Here is a 24858-nt window from a genome sequence, read left to right as displayed (position 1 = left end):
AACTGTACTTTGAACTTTTACCTTCTGGGCCAGCAGTGTGTGGGATGATAGCCCCAAGACGCTGAGCAGGGGCAGCGGCATCTGCACCATAGCTCCCCGTCAGCTATGCTATCACGAGGGTGAGCAACTGATACACTTAAAACCCTCCTGTACCCATACATCCACTCTGGCTTTCACTTTCAGCACAGCACTGAATAAATTACATGAGATATTCAGCACCTCATTATAAAATGGGCTTTTGTTAGATGATATTACCCAACCACAGATGGACATAAACACTCTGAGCATGTTTAAGGTAGGTGAGTCTAAGCTATGATGTTCATTCAGCAAGGTAGGTGTACTACATGCATTTTCGACTTATGATAGCTTCAACTTATGCTGGGTTTATTGGGATATAACTTCATCATAAGTCAAGGAAGATCTGTATGATAAATGAATAAGTTTAAAAGTTGAAATTGTTAACTGAAACCAGAAAAAGATTCCATTAAAAAAGAGAACTAAAAGGCAATACCCTGATAAACATGGATGCAAAAATACTCAATAAAATATAAGGAAACTGAATCCAACAATACAATAAAATTGTGATTCATCACAATCAAATGAAATTTATAACTGGGCTGCAAGGGTGGTTCAATTTTCACAACTCAATCAATGTAATACATCACATTAATGAAGGGAAGGATAAGAACCATATGATCCTTTGAATAGATGCAGAAAAGCACTGGACAAAGTACAACATCCATTCATGACAAAAACTCAACAAAGTAGAGTTAGAGGAAACATACATCAACATAATAAAGGCCATACATGAAAAACCCACAGCTAATATTATCCTCAATGGGTAAAAACTGAGAGCTTTTCCTCTATGTTCAGGAAAAAGATAGTGATGTCTACTCTGACCACTGTTACTTAACATAGTACTGAATGTCCTAACCATAGCACTGAAACAACACAAACAAATAACAGGCATCCAAATCAGCCAAGGAAGAAGTCAAACTTTCACTATTTGCAGATGACATGATACTCTACATAGAAAACACAAAAGACTCCACCAAAAAAACTGCTAGAACTGATAAATGAATTCAGTAAAGTCACAGGATACAAAATCAATGTGCAGAAACCGGTTACATTTCTATACACCAATAATGAACTTGCAGAAAGAGAAATCAAGCAATTGACCCCACTCACAATTGTACCAAAACCCACAAGATACCCAGGAATAAACCTAACCAAAGAGGGAAAAGATCTGTACTCTGAAAACTATAAAACGTAATGAAAGAAATTGAGGAAGACACAAAGAAATGGAAAAACATTCCATCCATGCTCATGGATAGGAAGAACAAACAGTGTTAAAATATCGTTACTACCCAAAGCGATCTATACATTCAATGCAATCCCTAACAAAATAACACCAGCGTTCTTCACAGAGCTAGAACAAATAATCCTAAAATCTGTATGGAACTACAAAAGTCCCTGAATAGCCAAAACAATCTGGAAAAAAGAAAAGCAAAGCTAGAGGCATCATAATTTTGGACTTCAAGTTGTATTGCAAAGAAAGAGTGATTAACACAGTATGGTACTGGCACAAAAACAGACACAAAGATCAACAGAACAGACTAGAAAACCCAGAAATGAACCCACAAGTATATGGCGAACTAATCTTTGACAAAGGAGGCAAGAATATTCAATAGGAAAAAGACTGTCTCTTAAAAAAAATGGTGCTGGGAAAACTGGACAGCAACATGCAGAAGAATGAAACTGGACCACTTTCTTACACCATACACAAAAATGGAACTCAAAATGGATATAAGACATAAATGTGAGACAGGAAACCATTAAAATCCTGGAGGAGAACATAGGCAGTAACCTCGACATCGGCCATAGGAACTTCTTACTAGATATCATCTCCAGAGGCAAGGGAAACAAAAGCAAAAATGTACAGGGACTTCATTGAAATAAAAAAAGCTGCTGCACAGTGAAGGTAACAATCGACAGAACTAAAAAGCCTTTTGGATGTCTTCTTTGGAAAAAGTGTCTATTCATGTCTTCTGCCCACTTCTTAAATGGGTTGTTTTTTGAGAAGTTCTTTATAGACTTTAGATACCAGCTATGTCATTTACAATTATCTCCCATTCCAAAGGTTGCCTTTTAGCTTTGTTGAGGCAACCTATGCCTAAAAGGCAACCTCCAGAATGGAGGTTTGCAAATGACTTATCTGATAAAGGGCTAGAATCCAAAGTCTATAAGAACTTCTCAAATTCACCCAAAAAAACAATAAGCCAGTTAAAAAATAGAAGACATGAATAGGCTTTTTTTTCCAAAGGAAATCTACAGAAGACCAGCAGACACATGAAAAGATGCTCAACATCACTCATCAATCAGGGAAGTACAAGTCAAAACTACAATGACATATCACCTCACACCAGTCATAGTGGCTAAAGTTAACAACACAGAGGGGTGCCTGGGTGGCTCTGTTGGTTAAGAGTCTGACTCTTGGTTTCAGCTCAGATCATGATCTCACGGTTTTGGGATCGAGTCCCATGTCTGCCTCTGAGCTGACAGCACAAAGCCTGCTTAGAATTCCCTCTCCCCAGCTCACACATGCTCTCTCTCTCTCTCTCTCTCTCTCTCTCAAATAAATAAATAAATAAACATTAAAAAACAACAACAAGGAAACAAATGTTGGAGAGGATGGGGAGCAAGGGGAACTCTCTTACACTTTTGGTGGGAATGCAAACTGGTGCAGCCACTCTGGAAAACAGTATGGAGGTTCCTCAAAATATTAAAAATAGAACTAACTACCCTATGATCCAGCAATTGCACTACTGGGTATTTAATTAAAGAATATGAAAACACTAAATCAAAGGGATATATGCAGGCGCTCCTGGGTGGCTCAGTTGGTTAAGCATCTGACTTTTGATCTTGGTTCAAGTCTTGACCCTCAGGGTCATGAGTTCAAGCCCCGCACTGGGCTCCACAATGGGTTTGAAGCCTACTTAAGACAACAAAACCAAAAACAAAAAAAAAAAAAACCCAAACAAAGGGATACATGCATGCTGATGTTGCTAGCAGCATTATCTGCAACAGCCAAGAAATACATGCAGCTCAAGTGTCCATCAATTGATGAATGGGTAAAGAAGATGGGGTGTGTTGTGTGTGTGTATAAAACTCACCTATAAAAAAGAATGAAATCTTGCCATTTACAACAATGGGGACGGAGCTAGAGAGTAATATGCTAAGTGAAATAATTTAGTCAGAGAAAGATATATGCCATATGATTTCACTCATGTGTGGAATTTAAGAAAAAAAAACACACAAAACTTGGGGGGTGGTAAAGGGAAGAAACCAAGAAATAGACTCTTAACTACAGAGAAGAAACTGAGGGTTACCAGAGGGGAGGTGGGGGGGGGGGGGGAGGATGGGTTAAATAGGTGAAGGGTATTAAGGAGGGCCCTTGTGATGAGCACTGGGTGCTGTATTTAAGTGCTGAATCACTAAATTCTACACTTGAAACTAATATTACACTGTATGCTAATTGGAATCTAAATAAAAACTTTAAAATATATCAATAAAGAAAATAAATAAATGTTGAAATTTTAATAATAAATGTAAACGCAAGTTCTAATCCTTTCTTCTGTAAGACAACGGAGCCTCTGGAACATCTTTTGCAAACCATTCCCCTAGTCACTCCTGAGCCCCCGACATGCACAACACCCCAGGAAATCTCTCAGTGATGTCTCAGAAGCAACTCACATCCACATGTGTGAACAAGTTCAGCATGCTTCCTTGTCAACCTGCTTACCCACTCCCAGGCTACCAAGAAATGACCCAGAAATAAAGACACCAGCTCCCTTTCTGGTAGCCATCAAGTCAGCACTCAGGAACATGAGCTAGAAATCACATGTGACCCCAAGCGTTATGGGTTGTTCTGTGTCTTCCAAAAGGATACTGAAGTACTAATTCTCAACATCTATAAATGTGACCTGATTTAGAAATAGGGTCTCTGAAGATTATCAAGTTATGAGAGGTCATTAGGATGGGCTCTAATCCAATGACAATGTCCTTATTAAAAGGGAAAATTTGTACATACTGAGACAGATGCAAAGAGGAAAGCCAATGTGAAGACTCAAGAAAAACAGCATCTATGTGCTGAAAAAAAAAAAAATGCCTGAGGCCACCATAAACTGGAAGAGAGGCCTGGAACAGATTCTCAATCCCAGCCCTCAAAAGGAACCATCCCCACCAACACCTTGATCTCAGGCTTCTGGCTTTCAGAACCACGAGGCAATCAGTTTCTGTTGTTTAAGCCACCCGGTCTGTGGTTCCACTGTTATAGCAGCCCTGGGAGCTAGAAATCAGGTGTGACCCTGGGGAACACGGGCCCTGCTGCAGCCCCTCAATTTGCAGTGCTGCCTAAAAGGACTTTGTATGGAGCAACGTGGATCACATCATTCCACCTGGCACCCATCAGTGGCTCCTTACTGCTCAACAAATGAGCTGCACCCTCTACATGAATCCTGATGACCTGGCCTAGCTCACCCGCCCAAGCCATGTGGCCACACTTCTCTGGACCATGTGCCCATGGTCTGTGCTGTCAATGGAGACATGCCTGGCTCTGTCAGATGCCGTCTCTGTCCACAGTGTTCTTTATACACAGAATATAAATTCCCACTGCACTTTTCACGTCACTCAAGGGCTCTCTTCCCTAACTGCCACCGGTGGAAGAGGTCTCCCCTGATGTGGTGCTATACATAAACCAACTGATAAATTCAGCAATTATCTAAAAGTCAGGTCTTTTTCAAATATCATTAATAGGAATATTTTCACCATTTTTGCTCCTATAAACTAATTAGGCTGGAACCCATTAGAAAGTGCCAACACATGTGCTTTATAAAAAGATCATTTCTAACACAATAAAATTTAATTTTCAAGTTGAAAAAATGATTAAAAGATTGATGTTGAACAAATTTGTTCAGAGAACAAAAATGTCATGCTCTGTTCCTTTACATCATTTCTTTATTAGGAGTTTTAAGTACATACATAAAACTGCAAAGAATTTTTAAAGAAATAATAAATTACTTACCTCTTCTGTATTAATAACAAGCTTGGCTAAGAAGAGACGGATATTTAATGATACTGATGGATTTCCTAGTTTGTCATGAAGAAATTTCATCCAAGGGGGAAGACTGCTTGGCACTGAACCCTGAAATAATCCATTCAAAGTTACCTTAAAAAGTGGAATAAAATAACTTCACACTTTGATATCATGAGATGACAAAATAAGAGACGAGTAACAAAAGGCTCCTGGGCAGCTCAGTCAGTCAAGCATTTGACTCTTGACTTCAGCTCAGGTCATGATCTCAGGGTTCGTTAGATCAAGCCCCATGTCTGGCTCTGTGCTGACAGCATGGAGCCTGCTTAGGATTCTCTCTCTCCCTCTCTCTTTCTGCCCCTCCCCTGGTCTCTCTCAAAATAAATAAATAAACATTAAAATTGTTTAAAAAATTTAACACACAAGCAACAAAAATCACGTTTATTAGATACAGAATTTGGTATTTGACATTAAGTGTTCATTCTTACTGTGATAGCAATAAACAGTATTAAATGAGACACCATCAGATTAGCAGAAACAAACCTCTTCTCTTTTAGGTAGGATCTGATTTCTTTGCATGTGCTTAATCAGGGCTGTCATGGTTGCCATACATTCGTGCTGATTAAGCTCATCCATTTCTAACTCCAGGACAGCATCTTGGACCACAGGATCTTTATAATCCTAGGAAAAGGGAAGAATCTGATGATGCAGAGTACACTGTTAGATTAGTATACAGGGGCCTCTGGGTCGGTGGGCCAGTTGGTTGAGCATCCAACTCTTGATTTCAGCTCAGGTCATGATCCCAGGGTCATGGGATCAAGCCCTCTGTCAGGCTCCATACTGAGTGTAGAACCTGCTTGGGATTCTATCGCTCTCTCCCTCTGCCCCTCTCCCCCACTTGTGCTCTCTCTCTCTCTAAAATAAATAAAAAATTAAAAATAATAAAATTTCAGTGCATGTGATATTCTGACTTTGGGGGCAATATTACAAAACACACACTTAGGTAACAACGATACTTGGGTAATAATATCAAATATACTTATTAGGTTTTCTTATTAAACAACTTAGAAAAAATTACAGGACCTCATATCTTCCTTAAGTTATAGATACATAATTCTCCTCTGATCTCCTCATGGGGAGAGATCTCCTTGGGGGTCATACTCAGGTTACAGCATCCATGCAGACATGTGTTGCTTTGTACAAACACAAAGATCTTTCCAAATGTTTCTGTCTAGGAGGCCCAAGAATGCTCAATATCTTGAGAACAATAGTCTCCATGATTCTTAGTTGCCATGTTATGGAGAAAGTGGAGCTACTGACACATAATTTTAAGATAAACTTTTACCAACATTTCTTTTCTCAGTAAACTGAAAATGAGTTTTTCTCTGAAAAACTTCATAAAGTCCTTAATTTGCTTTGATACTTTAATAAAAGAACAAAATTTTCAAACCATTGTTGACCCTAAAATTCTCTTAGAAATTATAGCAGAGATAATTATTTTATAAATGTAATGAATTGAGGTTTTATATACATAGTAAATTTTACACACACACACACACACACACACACACACACACACACAGAGCTGAACAATTTATCTGGATATTTCCCAGGAAGATAATTTTCAGAAAAGAAAGATTTGAGAAATCCCAAGAAGAAATTTTTAGACAGTTAAAGTACTTACAGAAACTGAGTAGAAAGAGGAATAAAATGGCCCTACATAATTCTGTAATTCTGTCTGCCCTGGTAGCAGGAACTATTTCAGAACATCACTTCCCAAAGATGTACAGTATTTGGAAAAGGAGTCTTCTTATAACCATTGTGGGTATGGTCTCTTTCCTCCCAAAGACAATGGATAATTTCTATAAACTGGGGGTTTTAGAAATGACAGGAAGTGATGTTATGTTCTACTAGGAACAGTGCTAAATGAGCACTGAAACAGTAAATTTTACACACTATCAGGTTTATAAGAGACAAGAAAAAACCACATTCAATCAGCCACAAAAATCAATTAGAATAATCTTAATGTCCCTTTTTCCATATACTTGGTAAGGTGTCAAAGGAGTTACAATATTTGACTGCATTCAGATCTACTCAACAGGTTTTTCAGTAAAAATTATTGTATATCAAGATGCTGCTCACAAGGACTAGATACATCTGAACTAGGACTCAGTCATGCGATCAAACTGAAGGCACGAGGATTGAACCCAAGATGCCTCTTTTGTTCACAAAAGAGGAGTCTCACTAGCCAGTGTAGCCATAACAGAACAAAGTCACACTCTTTTATTGCCCAGCAGAGATGTATGACATAATCTAGGTGAAAGAACTAATGAATGGCTCCTCTTTGAAACAGTCATTAAAAAAGAGAGAAGCCAACCCAAGAGGCAACGTAAGGTACAGACAAACTCAACTTCAAAAACGCTGCACTGCTCCCACCCTCCTCGGGCAAAAAGCCGCTGGGCAGACCAGAGGGGGCAAGAGCTGCCTGGCAGTGTCTGGGGATGGAGAAGGAGAGAGTGAGGTGCCCGCCTGTGGGTCAGGACCCACTCCGGGAGGACATCAGTATGGAGGAAAGAAAAGGGGTTGAGAGAAAGAAGTTAGTGCACATCAAAGAAACTGGAAAGGGAAAAAACTTGAATGAACCCTGGACAGGAATCAGATGTATCTGTGGAACTCATGCTTTTACACATATGTACACATGTGTGTGTCTGTGTAGGTGCACAGGTGTCTGTCTACCTACAAGTTTCCTGTCTGTTTATGAGGTCAAGCTATTATTTGTGAATACAGATGCATTCAGTTATCTCAGTTAGATAACATCAAATATTCAAACAGCTTCTTCGTTTTCTGTAGAGAGAGAATGCAACAGTCATACCAGCAAGACCTCTGAGTATGGTAGTCGTCTTTCTCACCGGAAACCCTTAAAGGCAGTTCTGATTTAAAACAGTAATCTCATGGAGACTGGTTACTGTGAATCAGCCCTTGCAGACAGCTTTCTTTCCTGTACTGACAAAATCCAATTGCTGAGTCTAGAGGATGGAAAGCTGGGACTCAGATCTTGGAAAATTCTCCGCACGCTATTCTCTGAGGACTACTGACACAGAACTAGTTTCCCCCAAGTATGAAGCCCCATTCCTTTATAAATGCCAACAATATTTTTTAATATGTGACATGTGATCACCCGTCTCCGAAAATGACCAGTGGTAGATTTAGGGTCTTGGGAACCATATGAATAGCTCTGAACTCCAGTTGAGAAATCAAATTGACTCATTTCCTCACTCAGGCTGCTGTCTGCCAAATACGACAAGGAAGATATATAATGAGGGCCACCTAAGATATAAAGAACAAAATACATTTATTCAAATTAGTAAAAAATGTATTTCTCTAATCTCAAATGATATTAATAAAATTAAAAGACTATGTTAACTAAGGCTTTTATCAATCCTGTGATTCTCCACTGATAATCCAGATTAACAAAGCAAAAAGGAAATGGGGAAAAGACACCTCCTCCTGCTTTTGTCATTAGTGAGCGGTTATTCTATACTGTCATGGACAAAGAAATTAAGTTAAACCACATACAATTTTTGAATATGATGTTAACAGAATTTCTTTGCAGTTAAAATTTTGACGGGGTACATTCTGCATAAAAAGTCTAACATAAATGTGGGAAAAGATACTACTGAAAAACAACCAATTCACAAATGTAAAGAATTTACAAAACTGGTCCAAAATTTATCCTCAAGTCAGGAAAAAAAAAAGGTATGAAGAAAAATTAAGCAAAAAAATGAAACAAGGAGCATGTGGAGCAAGAGACAGATAATTTTCTAACAGGAAGCCAGGACAACTTCCTTCAAAGGCTGGCATTAAACAAAACGCTGATATCTGGGACCAAGATTATTCTAGGCTGAGGAAACATCATGTGCAAATGCCCTGGGGCCAAAAGGAGCCTGGTGCCTATAGGTACAGGCAGGGGGGCAGTGCTACTGGAGCAGAGTGAGCAGGAGAGTAGCAGGGGGGCAGCAGGTGGGTCAGGGGTCTTAGGCAGCTCTGTCTTCAGGGAAGTGGGAGTTGACAGAGGTTTGGAGCAGAGGAATGGCAGGATGAGATCTGTATTTTAACACAGATTCTTGAATGTAGTTAAACAACATACAGACATAATCCATATACAAACATAGATAGCTATCAACCAATCTTGCACTTTTAAGAAAAAGCATACCATTTCTCAGCCCTCTTTGGCCATTCTGAGATCTTTCTACATAGGTAAAAGTTTAGCTGATTAAATTTCTTTCAAAGTAAAATTCTACTTGCCACATAAAACCTTTTCAAACTCTATTTCAATGTTTTGGTGTACTTAAAATATTTTTTATTTACGTAACAAATACCAACTATTAGAATCTTTCTCATCTTTTAAAAAGAACCTACCTGAATCCCCATTTCCTGCTTCCCTGGCTTCTTTCCTAATTTCAATGTACTTTTTCCTTCTTTCCATAGGAACCTATCAGGCAAAACAAATACACCACTTAAAACTTTGTAAAATCCTGATCACGATTTTCTAGTTTAGTAGCAATTGCCTCAGTGGGGTTCTGTGAGAATCTGTGGGAAAAGCATTCCTTAAGGGCACTCACCTGTATTTCTTTGTGGATATTTTTTAATGCTTTTAAATTTGATAAAAGTCTTGTTTAAAAATTAATTTTTTGAGGCACCTGGATGCTCAGCTGGGTAAGCATCCAACTCAATTTTAGCTGAGGTCATAATCTTGTGGTTCCTGAGATCAAGCCCCGAGTCGGGCTCTGTGCTGATAGTGCAGAGCCTGCTTGGGACTCTCTCTCTGTGCCCCTGCTCGTGCTCCCTCTCTCTCTCAAAATGAATAAATAAGCATTTAAAAATAAATAAAACTTTGCCAACCTGCAAAAATAATTTTTTTGCCAAATTGCTTGGGGACCCAGGGTGGGCTAAGATGTGGCAGCCACAGGCCCAAATTACTAACAGTCTGTACTTACGAGCTCAGTTTCCTCAACTGCATGGTTATGGTATATCATAGCACCTCACAGTGCTGTTGCAAAGTTTAGAAGTGACATATACCAAGTGTCTGAATGCTTAATACACTAGTGCTATTATTTTTTGGATTTTTAGTTCTTTGAACAGTGTTACACCTTGAGAAAAGTTCCCAGTCTTGTTCCAAAAGGGCACAAGGCAGGAAGCAACCATTTACATGAACTCATGAACGACTTAGATGTGGTCGAGGTCAGCAGCTAGACAGGTGAACATGAATGATAGTTCCTGACCCAGACAACCCAGAGCTCTGGCACTCTGCCCGCCCAATTCCCATTTCCAATGGGCTGTGAAAAGCTGCAGTGACAATCTCCTACCAATCGCTGAGGTTGGCGTGTCAAACTCAGCTTGGCTAAAATCAAGCTTGTCACGTTTGCCACAGCAAGTTTTCCACTTATCCACATGACGTCAGTTCACAGCACCCCCATTATCCTGCCAAATCACCCAAGCAGGGCCAGAGCGTTATAATTCTGTATCTGGATGGATCTCAATTTCACAGAACAGATAAATTAACTCAGCAAAACACTGCTGGCATATGTCCTCCCAGCTCCTTTTATTGCCATATTCTATCCTTTACTAGCTAAAAGAGCAAAAGTCGAGTTATGATCATGTTTTTATAGGTGCCTGAGAGGCTGAACTACATTAAACTACCAGATTTTATAGTTCAAAGCAGACTTGATACTGGGAGTTTTTGTTCATCATAACATATTGCTTTTTCTTCTATAAGCTCTTGGTAAATTTTTTAAACTTAGGAACACCATTAAAAATTTGACTCACCTCAACTTCTACAGGAAATGTGTAGCAGCGTTTCAGGTCAATCAGATTTTCAAAAATAAGCAAGTTCTGTAAGTCCAAAAAGTCGTAATAAAAATATCTGAATAGTGGAAATTGTTATTGCTGATGCTACTATAGAGTTAACGCTACTTATAATTCATGGGGAAGCATTTTGGCTTTAAAATATATACATACAGAACTCAAAGAACTACATCTTTAATATTATAAGAAGGTGCAAATTATGATACAATTTTAATTCATATAATCTAACTTGCAATCCTACAATGGCAGCAACAGTGAAAATTTCAGAAGCCTACCTTTTCAGGTTTTTCACTCAACAGAAAACCTTGGTAAAATTTTAATTCGGTGAAGACACAGCAGATAACAGAAATGGCACAGTTGTACGCAGCACAATGGTACAGTCTTCTCCTCTCTAGCAACTGATTCTCACCCGCCATGTTCTCTGTAAATGCATCATAGCACAATCTGCAGAGTAGATCCAGGTGAAAAATCAATTCACCTAACAGGGAAATCATCGCTAGAGCCCAACAATGCCCGACAACAGGATCTCAACTCAGGTTAGCCTTTTCCGAGTGTCAGGTTTGTGCCCAGCACAGTACCAGGTACCAAAAATAAAAGTCAAGCAAGTCACTATATTCATGCACACCTCGAGGGAAGACAGTGCCTAGGGATTTCACCACACTGTGGTATGCACAGCAACAGCAACAAGCACGGTAAGTTAAGACATGGAAACAAGGAAGATGGACAGTAACCCAGGCGAAGGAGCCAACGAAGTTTTAAGAGAAATTATCGGAACCGAATTTTGATTTCTAAGTTATGTGAAGATTATGAGCAGAGAGAAGAGTGTCACTTCCAGCAAGGCATAAGCCACACTGCGTGTTCAGAAGATGAGGTGGGAACTGGCAGTGCCTGGCAGTGAGCCGAAGGTGGAGAGGCGGGCGTTCCCGGAAGAGCTCGCCTGCCATGCTAAGGAGCCTGGAGTGCATTCTGCACAATGCGATCTCCAAACAATGCCCAGGTGGCCAACTACTTTTGAAAACAGTGTTGTCAGAACACAGCCATGCCCCTTCGTTTCCACATTGTTTATGACTGCTTTCCCAGTACACTGCAGTAGTTGCAAGAGACCATATAGCCTGCAAACCTGAAAATAGTTACTATCGAGTAGGACGTTTACAGGAAAAGTTTGCTGGCCCCTGTTACTGAAGATGAGGTTCTTTTGAAGTGTTTCATCAGGTAGGAGGATGAAACAATCAGGTTCACACTGCAGAGGTATTATCAGACTAGCAGCAGCACAGACAAAACTGACAGAGACAAGCCCAGGAGCGGGGAGAATAACGGAGAAGGAGACTACACTGCAGTGGTTCCCCAAAGAACACCAGACGCTACAACGCTAGGTGAAGGAAGGAGGATGAGAAAAGGGCACCAGTCTTGGGAGTGCTGAGGAGATAACCCCCGCCAGATGTGATGACTGACAGGGTGGACATGCAGGCCGGAGAGATGAAGATGAAGGGAAATAAAACAGAGCGCCCAAGTCTCTTGTTAGTGCAGATGAATGGATGCCGGGCACATCATTCCCCGAGGAGGTAAAAGAAGGGTGAGGGTAAGAGGACAGTACGGAACAGCTTGCTTGGGAAAGGCAAATGAGTCCTGGCAATGTCTGTGTCAATATTAACTAAGAGGGAACTTCATGAGAAGGCCACTTTTAGAGAAAATGTATTGGACTGCTTTGTATTTTACAGAAAACCTGCTTAAACATGCAATATTCTTTTAATTTCAAATGGAGGTCAGGAAAAATATAATACATAAATCCCTTCGTGCTGTAAATCATGCCACTAAAAATATATCAACCTATTAAGGGAGGAAAATGGTAGAAAAAAACAATAAAAGAAAAGAAGTTTTATTCCTTATAAAAGATGAGTATAGGATAAAACACGTTACCCACAACCTGCTAAATTAAAGTACACCTAAGTAGTTTGTGCACAAGAAAAAAAACAAGAAAACCATAAAAACTCATATTTAAATAAACATTTATTCACATTATATACATGCATAAAATACATGCATCAAAAATATTAACGAATCAAATACAACCCCAAATTAACTAAAAATCTTACTTAATAAGTGTCTTTGTAAGTTCACTTCCTTCTGTAACACATGAGCCATGGAAAACCTGATTAATTTTAGACTCCTTCGAGTGAACATCATCTTTTGGAAGACGAGAATACATCACATCTAGGATCTTGTAACAGCCCATCTTCTTGGTGATTTGAGTATCAAAGGTAGATTCATTTAGCTAAGGAAAAGTAACAAGTAATTGTCTTTGGTCTCATCAAACAAGAAAAATAGTTTTTTAATATATCAAATGTTCAATTTAATACTCAATGCTCTTTACATAGAAAATAATTTTAACAAACATGTTGAATCACTTCAATAGGAGACTGCCAAGGGTCAGAAACATGGGTATATTGATGTGTTACGTTGAATGTGGCAGGAAATAACACATAATATCCAAATAGAGAACTTAGGGCATCAATATAGGACTTTTACACAAAATCTTACCAAAGTCATGATGACAACAGGTGAAACTTCAATGTATTAAAAAACAAGATTTTCAACTATTTATGGTATTTCCTAAAGGTATCCAAGTCCTAACTCCCAGAACCTATGAGTTCTCATAAGGCAAAAAAAGGACTTTGCAAATGTGATTAAGTTAAGGATCTTGAGATTGGGCGACAATTTTGGATTGGTCATGTGGGCCCTAGATGAAATCATATGTAACCGTATAAGAGGATACATAAAGGGATGAGACAGAAAGGAAAAGGCAATGTGATGACAGAATTAGAGGTCAGAGTGACACAGCCACATACAAGGAATGCCAGCAGCCACCAGAAGCTGGAGGAGACAGGAAGTAGACACTCAGAGCCACAGGGGCAAGCGTGGCCATGACAACACCATAAATTTAGGTCAGTAAAACTAATTTTGGACTTCTGGCCTCCAAAACTGGGAGAGAATAAATCTCTGTTGTTCTAAGCCACCAAGCTTATGGTAATTTATTACTTGAAGATTCAGGAAATAACACACATTTTGGCATTAAGAGTTTAATCTCCTGTAACAAATGCCACAAATACGAAAGTGACTTTGGAATTGGATGATGGGTAGAGGCTGAAATTTGCCATGCATGACAGAAAAAGCCTAAACTGCCTGCAGAGACTGCTGGTAGAAATACCAGCACTGAAGGCATTGCTGGTGAGGGCTCAGAAGGAAGTGAAAAAGCATGCTAGCAAAACCAAATTGTCTTAGGGAACATCTCAATCATCATAAACACATCTTTGGTATAAATATGGATGTTAAAGTAGCTGCCGGTGAGGTCTCAGAAGGAAATAAAGAACATATTTTTTGACACTGAAGGAAAGGAGATCCTTGTAATACAGTGGCAGAAAACTTAGCTAAATAGTGTTCTATGGCTGCACACACAGCAGAACTTACAAGCCATGCACTTGAATATTTAACTAAAAATTTCCAAGCAGATTTTTAGAAGGTGCTACCCCCTTTCTTCTTTGCTGCTTAAAATAAAATGTGAGGGGCAAGAGATAAATTGAGTTAGGAACTGCTGGGCAAAAAGAACCAAAACTTGATTTGAAAAATTCTCAGCTTATCCAGACTGTAAAAGATGCTAACATTAGGAGATTCACTGTTTAAAAAGTGGCTCCAAAGACAACAAGGGTGTAGCTGGACAATCTTGGACTACTGCTAAAGAAATTAAGCATGGGACTCATGGATGCCCTCAATTATTTCATCAGAACCAGGAACAGGGATGGAATTATCCAGCAAAGACCTGTGGAGGACTCTCCTGTTCGTAAACCTCTCAGGCATACATAGGAGAGCTGCAGAGTTTTTGAGAATGTCATACCAGAAGAAACACCACCAGCTTGGACAGAAAGGGACAGAGACAAAATGAAATGAAAAAAGGCTGTTATAATCCCTGAATTCTACAGGCAAGAAAAACAAATAATTTGTTTCCTAGTTTCACAGGTCCACAAATGGAAAGAATTTTGCCCCATGACGGATCATACCCAGAATCCCACCCATACCTGATTCATATGATTTGAATGATGAAACAGGACTCTGAGCTGATGATATTCAGATGCAACCTTGGACTTAAAAGTTGATGCTATAATGCATTTAGACTTTGGGGGATGTTGGGATGGGATAAATGTATTTTGCAAGAGGGAACATTTGGTGCAGGTGGACTGTATTCGGCTAAATAATATCCACATACAAATACCCACATTTTAATCACTGAAACCATGAATGTTACCTTACATGACAAAAAAGAACTATACAGATGAAATCAAGTAAAGGATCTTGAGATGGGGAGATCATCCAAGTGGGCCCTCAATACAACACATGCAGAGAGAAATTACATGGAAAAGGAGGAGGTAATGTGACCACAGAAGGAGGGAGAGGAGTGATGGGGCCACAAGCCACGGAATGCTGGCAGCTGCCAGAAGCTGGAAGAGGCAAAGAACGGATTTTCCCTCAGGGCCTCCGGAGCCTTTGCAACACCTTGATTTCAGCCCGAGGAAACGGATTTCTGGCCTGCAGAACTATGAGGGAATAAGTTTTTGTTGTTCTACACCATGGTGGCGGTAATTTGTTATAGCACCCTCAGGAAACTAACGCAGATCCCATGTAACTACAAGTTGTTACCAAACTGTTGAAGTAATGCTCCTTGAGCAACAGAGATCTTCTGACTGAACATACGGAAGTTTTTAAGAACACCAGCCAAGGAGATTTATCAATTCTGATTAATAGTCAATTTAAGGGGCGCCTGGGTGGCTCAGTTGGTTAAGTGTCCAACTTCAGCTTAGGACACGATCTCACGGTTCATAAGTTTGAGCCCCACATCAGGCTCTGCACTGACAGCTCAGAGAACGGAGCCTGCTTCAGATTCTGTGTCTCCCTCTCTTTCTCTCTCCCTCCCCTGCTCACATTCTGTCTTACTCTCAAGAATAATAAATGAAACACTAAAAAAAATTTAATAGTACATTTAATAACAGATGTACAATACCTTTGTAAATCTAGACTTCAACACATCAATAGCATCCACCACAATTTTGCTAAAGAATTCTATCAAGGCATTCGGGCTACAGTGCCACAGCAGAGTGAGAAGGCAGCGATCTACAAATGCTTGGCGAGTGACATTTGAAAGTAGGTCATCCCTCTTGAACATTCTGTACACACTTTCCAAAAGGGCTAATTGTGTGACACATGAACTCCTAAGAAAAAAAGAAAATTATATGAACATCCCTGCTTTGAACAAATATTTTGAGTGCCCACACTAAAACAAGCAAAATAAATACCAATGACTACAAATTAAAAAAATAACTTTAAAGATTATATGTATATATGTGTATATATATATATATATATATATATATATATATATATACACACACACACCATGAAAAACAAGAAACATCTGTACATAAATCATATTATTATACTCATCCCCAGAAATCTTCATGCCAAATTTAGGCATTAAGAACAGTTTTCATTTACTTTCAAATCTGATGTTGTTTAGAAAACAGCTGAGGCTATGGGAGAGTCTCAGGCCTGAAGATGATCACAATTCCAGAATTTGAATCTCATGGATCATAATTTACAAATTCTAGTCTCTTCCTAGTAACAAACTGCCATTCGTATTTCCTATATAGAGATACATTCATCTGGCCCTTTATGTTCTTATCTGGAATGAAAGATACTTGAATGATCATCTATAAGATTCTGTCTATAAATCTATAAACTAAGAATACAGTTAGTTTCTTCACCTATAAAAATGTGAGGTTAGGACTAAATGATTATTAAAATCTTTTTCCGGTTCTAAAATCCTGATACTCCGAAGGTAAATAGGAACCAGAGTAAAAATATTAGATGAAGGTAATTCAGTCACAAAACTGTAAGGCTGCAGGACAGATGCTACATGGGCTTCTGTAACATTTATTTGGGCACGGTCTTAGATTTAAATGCTTCTGAAGAGCTTCCTGATAGTGAGCACAACCGAGACACACAGCCCTAAAACTATTACACAGAAAGTTAAAAAGAGGAGCAGGGAAAGAAAAGGAATAAGAGCAAAAATCTGGTAACAAAAAATGGGCCAGCGGATAGTTTACTTAAAATAAATGCAAATGAGCTCTAAACATATGAGTATAGGCTCTATTTCACTCATAATAAGAGAAATATAAACTAAAACAACACTGAGAGATCCCCTCTCACCTATATAATTGGAAAAAAATCCAAGTGTTTGACAATATACTCTGTTGACAAGACTGTGATGAGACAGACACTCTCATACATTGTCGAGGGAATGTAAATAATCACAGCCTCAAAATAAGGGATGTGGTAAAAGCTAGCAAGATTACAAATGCATTTAATTTTTGAATTACGTATAGGAATCCACTCCAAAGACATACTGGCAAAATACAAAATGACATATACACGTGGCTATTCACTGTGACATTATTTTTAACAGCAAAAGACTGAGCCCAAGGGGGCTGCTTCAAAATAGTATGCTATAGTGAATAATTATACAGTTATTTAAATAAAAAAGGATTGAAGAAGATCTCTTGGTACCAACATGTAGTGATCTGTAGAAGACATGAGATGGAAAAAAAGGGAGATGAAAAGGAATAAGAGAGGGGACAGAGACAGAAATAAGACTCCTGAATATAGTTCGTTATACAGATATGACCTTCAAATCATGTAAATGTTTTACATGTTCAAAAAGAAAATTAAATCAAAAGAAAAAACATAAACATTTCTAAAATCTGATAATTAAAATAAGCATACCTAACTAATTGGTATAACAGCTACGTATTGAAGAAAACTTTACCAAATGATTTAGGAACACAAAACTCACAGAGAGTATATTCTAAGTAAATTATAATTAAAATGAAAATTTTAAATTGCACACACACACACAAAAGTCTTGCTGGAATTTTGACAGCGTTCACATTAAATTTATATATCAACTTAACAGAATTGCCATGTTAACAAATGTTGAATCTTCAAATTCATGAACATGGGATGTCTCTCCATTTATTTAAATCTTTATTTTTTTATTTCCCTCAGCAGTGGACTATAATTTTTAGTGCACAGGTCTTGCGCTTTTGTTAAATTTATTACTAAATTTATTACTTTGTTTTTGTGATGCTATTAAGAAAACAATTATATTCCTAGTTATAGCTTTGAAATGTTCTCAGCTCATATACAGAAAAGTTGATTTCTGAACATTGATCTGGTATCCTACAAACTTCCTATAATTGCTTATTAGTTCTGAAAGCTTTTTGTAGATCTTAGGATTCTCTCCCTCATGCCATCTGTGAATAAGGACAGTTTTGCTTCTTTCTTTCCAATCTAGTTGCCTTTTATTTCTTTCTCTTTCCTGACTGCACTGGCCAGAACCTCCAGTACTGCGTTGAACTGAAAAGAGTACACATCCTTGCCTTGTTCTCAGACTTAGGGGGAAAGCATTCAGTCTTTTACTATTAAATATTCTGTTGGCTGTTGGTTTTTCATAGATGACCTTTTGTCCTTTTCATCATGAATGGATGTTGGGCTTTGTCACAAATTTATCTGCATCCACTAAAATGGGAATGTGATTTCTGTCCTTTATTCTTTTAATATACTATATACTATTCATTGATTCTCAGATGTTAAATTAGTTTTGCATTCCTAGGACAAATCCCAATTAGCAACAGTGTGTAATATTTATATGTTGCTGAATGTGTTTTGTTTTGTTTTTTTAAATTTTTGAAAGACAGAATCTGATGGGGACAGGGTAGAGAGAGAGAGGGAGACAGAATCCGAAGCAGGCTCCAGGCTCTGAGCTGTCAGCACAGAGCCCAACATGGGGCTCGAACTCACAAACAGTGAGATCATGACCTGAGCCTAAGTCAGACGCTTAACCGACTGTGCCACCCAGGTGGCTCCCTTGGCTGGATGTGTTTTTCTAATACATTTTTGAAAATTTGTGTGTCTATATTCACAAAGGATTCTGGTCTATAGGTTTCTTGCAATGTTTCTTTCTGGCTTTATCTGTGTGATACTAGCCTCATAGGATAAGGTGAGAAGGATTCCTTTCTTCTGTATTTTCTGAGGAGTTTATCAAGTGTTGATATTTTTTCTTTAAATATTTGATGAAAATTCACCAGTGAAGCTATCTGGGTCTGGGCTTTCCCTTGTGAGATTTTATTCTTTTCTTTTTGTGAGAAGATTTTAATTCTATTTATTTACTTACTAAAGGTTATACTCAGATTTTCTATTTCTTCTTGAGTCACTTTGGTATTTTGTGACTTTTTAGGAATTTGCCCATTTTAGTTAAGTTGAATTTGTTAGCATAATGTTATTCATATTTCCCTATAATCTTTTTAACTTCTGAGAGGTCAGTGGTAACACTCCCTCTTTCCTTCCTAATTTTCATGAACTGTACCTTCTTTGTTACTCCTAGTTTGTCTAGCTAACAGTTCTTCATTTACCTTTTCAAAGAACAAATTTCAGTTTCACTGATTTTTCTCCACCATTTTTCTAATTTCGATTTCATTAATTTTCACTCTAATGTTTATTATTTCTTCCTTCTGCTTCTCTTCAGTTTAGTTTTCTTTTTCTTGATTTTAAGGTACAGGTTTATATTACTGATTTAGGATATTTCTTATTTTCTCTTTTTTTAATTATTAAATATAATTTATTATCAAATTGGTTTCCATACAACACCCGGTGCGCATCCCAACAAGTGCCCTCCTCCCTACCCATCACCCACTTTCTCCTCTCCCCCACCCCCCATCAATCCTCAGTTTGTTCTCAGTATTTAAGAGTCTCTTATGGTTTGCCTCCTTCCCTCTCTGTAACTTTTTCTTATTTTCTAATACAGGTATTAAAAAATACAAATTCCTCTCTAGGCACTGTTTTAGTTCTATCTCATATATTTGGATATGCTTTGTTCGTATTTCATTCAGATCAAATTCTGATTTGATCAAATATCAGATCAGATCTGATCTGATCAAATATCAGATCAAATATCTGATTTCACTCGTAATTTCTTCTCTGACCCAAGGGCTACTTACAAATGTATTAATTAGTTGGTTATTTAGAAGTGTTTTCTTCCATTATTAACATATAAATAACTTCATTATGGATGGAGAACATACTTTGTAAGATTTCATTCCTTTTAAATTTATTACGACTTGTTTTATGGCTTCCATATGTGCTCAAAAGAATGTGTATTCTCCCATTGTATGGAATGTTCTATAGTTGGTTAATTATGGTTTTTTAAAATGTCAATAAAAAGGAATGAAGTATTGATTCACGCTACATCATGAACCTCAAAAACTTGCTAGAAAAAAAAAAGCCAGACATAAGAGATCACATATTCTATGATTCTATTTATATGAAATGTCCAGAAAAAGCAAAGTTATAAAGACTGAAAGTAGATTAGTGATTGCCTGGGGCTGGGAATGGGAATGTGAGTTAATATAGGATGTTATCAAGAGGATGAAATTATTCTATAGTGATGGCTGTACCACTCAGTAAAGTTACTAAAAATCACTGAATTCTATACTTAAAATAGGTGAATTTTATGATATGTAAAATACAACTCAGTAAGATAAAATATCATGGATGTTTACAAATCAATATAAATAATGTTGATAAAAAAACAAAACAAAACAAAACAGGGCACCTGGGTGGTTCAGTCAGTTAAGGGTCCGACTTCATTTCAGGTCATGATCTTGCGGTTCATGAGTTCAAGCCCTGCATCGGGCTCTGTGCTGACAGCTCAGAGCCTGGAGCCTGCTTCAGATTCTGTGTCTCCCTCTCTCTCTCTCTCTCTGCCCCTCCCCTGTTCACGCTATCTCTGTCTCTCAGAAATAAACAAACAAGCGTTAAAAAAATTTTTTTAAAAAAAGACTCACTGGCCACAATTAGAAGTAGCCACAGCGTCAAGCCCTAACTTTAAAAACTAATTAAAAAATTAATGATCAAATTTGTTCCATTTTGTCCACTGTGATTTCCTACAACACTAAAACTATATTTGGGTAACCAAATAGTCCTAGTAATAAAGGCAAGTTCATTACAACATAATTCTAGCTCTTAAATTTAGAAGGAATAAAAGGATTTTTTAAATGACCATTTGCAACTCCTGATAAAATAAATGATTTGGGGCAACTATCATAAATGGATGCTAGAACCTCAGGAAAAGCCCACGCCAAACATAACTGATTAATCTTAGCATCGTTAAATTAAGACCACTTCACACCATGTGCCAAATGCCATGAACACGAAATACAAAGCATCCACTATTAAGTAATCTTGCCAAAACTTGAACCTGAATCTAACTAAGCTTTTAGACCTAACTTTCCACTTACAGGAAACCGGGGTTAGAGGAACGAGTTAAATGAAAAGAACAGAGACAAAAATCAGGTAAATCGAGGATGTAACTAACCGTGTAGGCCAAGTGTCCAGGTTTCTTTAACAACAACAAAAAAATAAGAGGGTAGGGGACTGTTCTAGATGAAGACAGACTGAGATACAACAGTGAAATGCCATGTAAAAAGATAACCCAACAGTCTAGAGCATTTAAGACAACTGGAGAAATCTGAAAACAGAATTACTGATAATTTTTCTCCGTTGATAACAGTACTATATAGCAACCCAAGAATAACAGTATAATTTTAAATATACATGCAGAAGTTATTAGAGGTGAAATGACATCAGGGATCTGCTTTGTTACAATAACTACAGCACAAGAGAAAAGAGGCTAAAACAGGGGTGATGAGGCCGGAAAATGCTGGAGTGTGTTTGATTTGGATGTTCAGTTACAGTCTTACCCTTTAGCTTTGACTGTGCTTAAGATTCTCACAATAAGTTCTTTTTTCCTCCAAGAAAAACAAAATAAAATTTAGTTGTAAGAGTTGACTGCAATTGCCACTCAACCTTTTTTTGGAACAGAGACGATAATTTCCCAAAGAAATAAAATGTATATGGTTCCTGGGGTCCCAGACTAGAATACTATGACTTACTTTCCAGCAATCTTTTTGAAAGTAGATTGAAATAATTCTTCCATAACATGTTGCTGTTCCCGACAAAGAATTTCTGTCATTAACTGCAACAATATAGGACTTTGAGATAATTCCAATGCATCTAGGAACTAGAAGAAACAACAATAATAATAATTTCCTTGGGTTTTTATTTTTGTTTTGAACAGTTCTAACAAAATTAAAACAGGCTTTCACAGAGAATTAACAAATGCTAATACTTCCACCATTTCTGCAGCTATAACGAATACCTGGCACATAATAAATGTTTAATAAATATTTGAGTTTTGATCTTTTTAAGGTTTTGCAGATGTTTCCCTCTTCGAGTGGTCAGGATCTTCTAAAGATCTGAACCCAGATTCTGAAACTCCACGATGATGTGCCTTCACTGAGGACTTTGTCTTCACCATTCCAGGTACTCTGGGGCTTTTTCAGTTTGGAGACCTGTGTCTTTTCCACATGACCTTCATCGCACAGCAGCTGTTCTAGCTACTCACCCAATGTTCTCATCTCTACTCTCCCATCTTCCATCTTGACATCGGTTTGTTCTACTTTCTGGGAAATGTCCTCAATTTTATCTTCTGTTTTGCAAAGTTGTTTGTTTTTTTTTTAATTTTGCTTTTATATATTTAATTTCCAAGAGCACTTACTTGTTCTACTTCATGGACACAATACCTTCTCTCCTCTCTGAAATTACTCTTACAGTTTCTTTTATATGTTCTCATCTCCCATCTCCCTTTGTTGACTCAGTTCCCTCTCAGTTCCTTCTTCCTGTTGGTTTACATCTTTTTAGGCTGGAAGTTTTCTTCAAATGTTTAGTGACTGCACTTATATTAGAGCATTTACATTAAGAGAAAGTAATATGGATGCAATAATCATTAGGTAACAGACTGCTTGGGAACAGGATACTTAGATGGTATCACTACATCAATGATCTGCTAATTGCAGAAATGCACCATTCAAGAGAGATGAGGCAGTCACCACTTTAACCAGGCCTCTAGATTTGAGGCCACTACCAGTGGGACAATGACAGTATTTGCCTCCTGATACGCTACTGTTGCCAAAAAGATTAGCCTGAATCTCATGACCACAGATTAAGCCTAACTTCTAGTTCAGAGGAAATACAGGGGATGGTGGACAAGTTAAAGAACATCTCATGGAAACAATCAAACAGGGGACAACATCCAGGAGAAGTATTCAAGAGTATCAAGTTTTCAAGTATATCAAGTTTCCTCCAAAAACACAATGTCATGGAAAAATAAAAGGGATGGGGTGAACTAGTTCTAGATTAAAAGATATTAGAGACGTGACAATTTGATGCAATCATTAATTAGGTACTGGTTTGAAAAAAAACAGCTAAACATGGGAACGTTTAAAGAAATGTGAATACGCACTACATAACACATAGTGTCAGAGGAGGGCTAATTTTCTTAGGTATAAAAACATTATTGTGCCTTATTATTATTATTCTTAGAACATGTATGCTGAGGTATTTAGGGGTGAAGTATCTTGATATCTGAAACTAACCTGCAAATATTTCAGTAACTAACATACCACATGCATACATATACAGATAAAGCAAGTATGACAAAATGACAAAAGATGGTTATACAGATGCTTGACTGTTCTTTCCATTTTTCTGTATGTTTGGGGAAAATTATATAAAACAGACCCATCTGGGTGGATGGATGGTGTTTGTAAAATAGCCTTTCCATGTAGCTACTTTGCTTCCTTACAGGATGGTGATGGGTCCCACAGATAAGAAATCCAAGAAAGACAGAGTCAAGAGAAAAGTATTAAGCCTTTTGTGACTAGCCTTGGAAGTCACATAGCAACACTTCCACTGCATTTTTGTTTGTTTTGTTCTAAGTGAGTCTTCAAGGCCAACCCATATCCACAGGGGGAAAATTAGACTTTGTCTCTCAATGGAAGAGTCACACCGTAAAAAGAACATGTGGGACAAAATATATTGGTACAGTCATCTTTGGAAAATATAATCTGCCACACCTATATCCTATGTTTATCTCTACCTTAGCATTAGTGTATTTGAATCGTCTGTTTCTTTCAGTTTCTTCCTTGTTTTACTCTAAGATAATATCTTCATCATTTTTGAGTATTCAGACATTAGCCTAGGGCTCAATCCATCACAAGTATGGCAGACCACTATCCACCCTCCAATGGTCATTCTCTTAATTTTTTATGGGTTGAATCCAAGTTCCAGTCAAGTACCCATATCATCTGCTTTTCAAAAGTTTGCGATATACCACCTTGCTCTTATGAAAGACCTATATTAGAACCTATTTTCACTAACTGAAGAAATCCAGAGGATTTTTGCTTTTATGGAAAAAAAAAAGCAAAAATAACATTCTGCATTTGTTTTGCAGTAAGCTGTTATACAGGCAGCATATACCCTGAGTAACGAGAGCAGCACCACCAAGCTCTTTCCCCAAGAACTATGCTAGCATCTCAGTCAGCATCAAACTGCCATAGCTGTGAAGTAACTGTGTCTGTGAGCATCTGTGCTTTATCTCAATTTATTCTACACAGGATGTGTCCTTTGGTATGAGAAGCACCTAAGAGACGATATTTTTTGGGTCTAGGAATGCTCAAAAAATTTCCATATAAGTTAATGGCAAATGCTTCTTTGCTTTATGCCATTCAGGCTTATAAAAGGTTTCACAGAAATGCTCTACTTTTGGATAGCAAGGGAAACCTGTATCTAGTTGCTGAAAGAAACAACAATCTAGTACTATACAGGAGAAACAAATAATCCACCACCTTGTTTAAGCCACTGATATTTTAGAGACCTTCAGCTGTACATTAAATAATATA

The 24858-nt window shown here is 37.8% G+C and overlaps 1 protein-coding gene across 1 annotated transcript in view; it reads right to left on the bottom strand.

Moving 5' to 3' along the window:
* PRKDC (protein kinase, DNA-activated, catalytic subunit) overlaps positions 1 to 24858 on the bottom strand; it is a 206347-nt gene that overhangs the window by 97103 nt on the left and 84386 nt on the right. Inside the window, exons 40-48 of the mRNA XM_027042809.2 lie at positions 22012 to 22139; positions 16008 to 16215; positions 13051 to 13229; positions 11233 to 11401; positions 10919 to 10984; positions 9512 to 9584; positions 8271 to 8419; positions 5636 to 5773; positions 5084 to 5203 (exon numbers count right to left, since the gene is read on the bottom strand). Of these exons, the coding sequence (XP_026898610.1) occupies positions 5084 to 5203; positions 5636 to 5773; positions 8271 to 8419; positions 9512 to 9584; positions 10919 to 10984; positions 11233 to 11401; positions 13051 to 13229; positions 16008 to 16215; positions 22012 to 22139 (1230 nt within the window). The remainder of the gene's footprint in view (positions 1 to 5083; positions 5204 to 5635; positions 5774 to 8270; positions 8420 to 9511; positions 9585 to 10918; positions 10985 to 11232; positions 11402 to 13050; positions 13230 to 16007; positions 16216 to 22011; positions 22140 to 24858) is intronic.

Source organism: Acinonyx jubatus, chromosome F2 (assembly GCF_027475565.1).
Source record: "Acinonyx jubatus isolate Ajub_Pintada_27869175 chromosome F2, VMU_Ajub_asm_v1.0, whole genome shotgun sequence".
In the NCBI taxonomy this organism is placed as follows: Eukaryota; Metazoa; Chordata; class Mammalia; order Carnivora; family Felidae; genus Acinonyx; species Acinonyx jubatus.
Note: the sequence above shows the minus strand (reverse complement) of the source record. Positions and strands in the feature narration are given on the sequence as shown.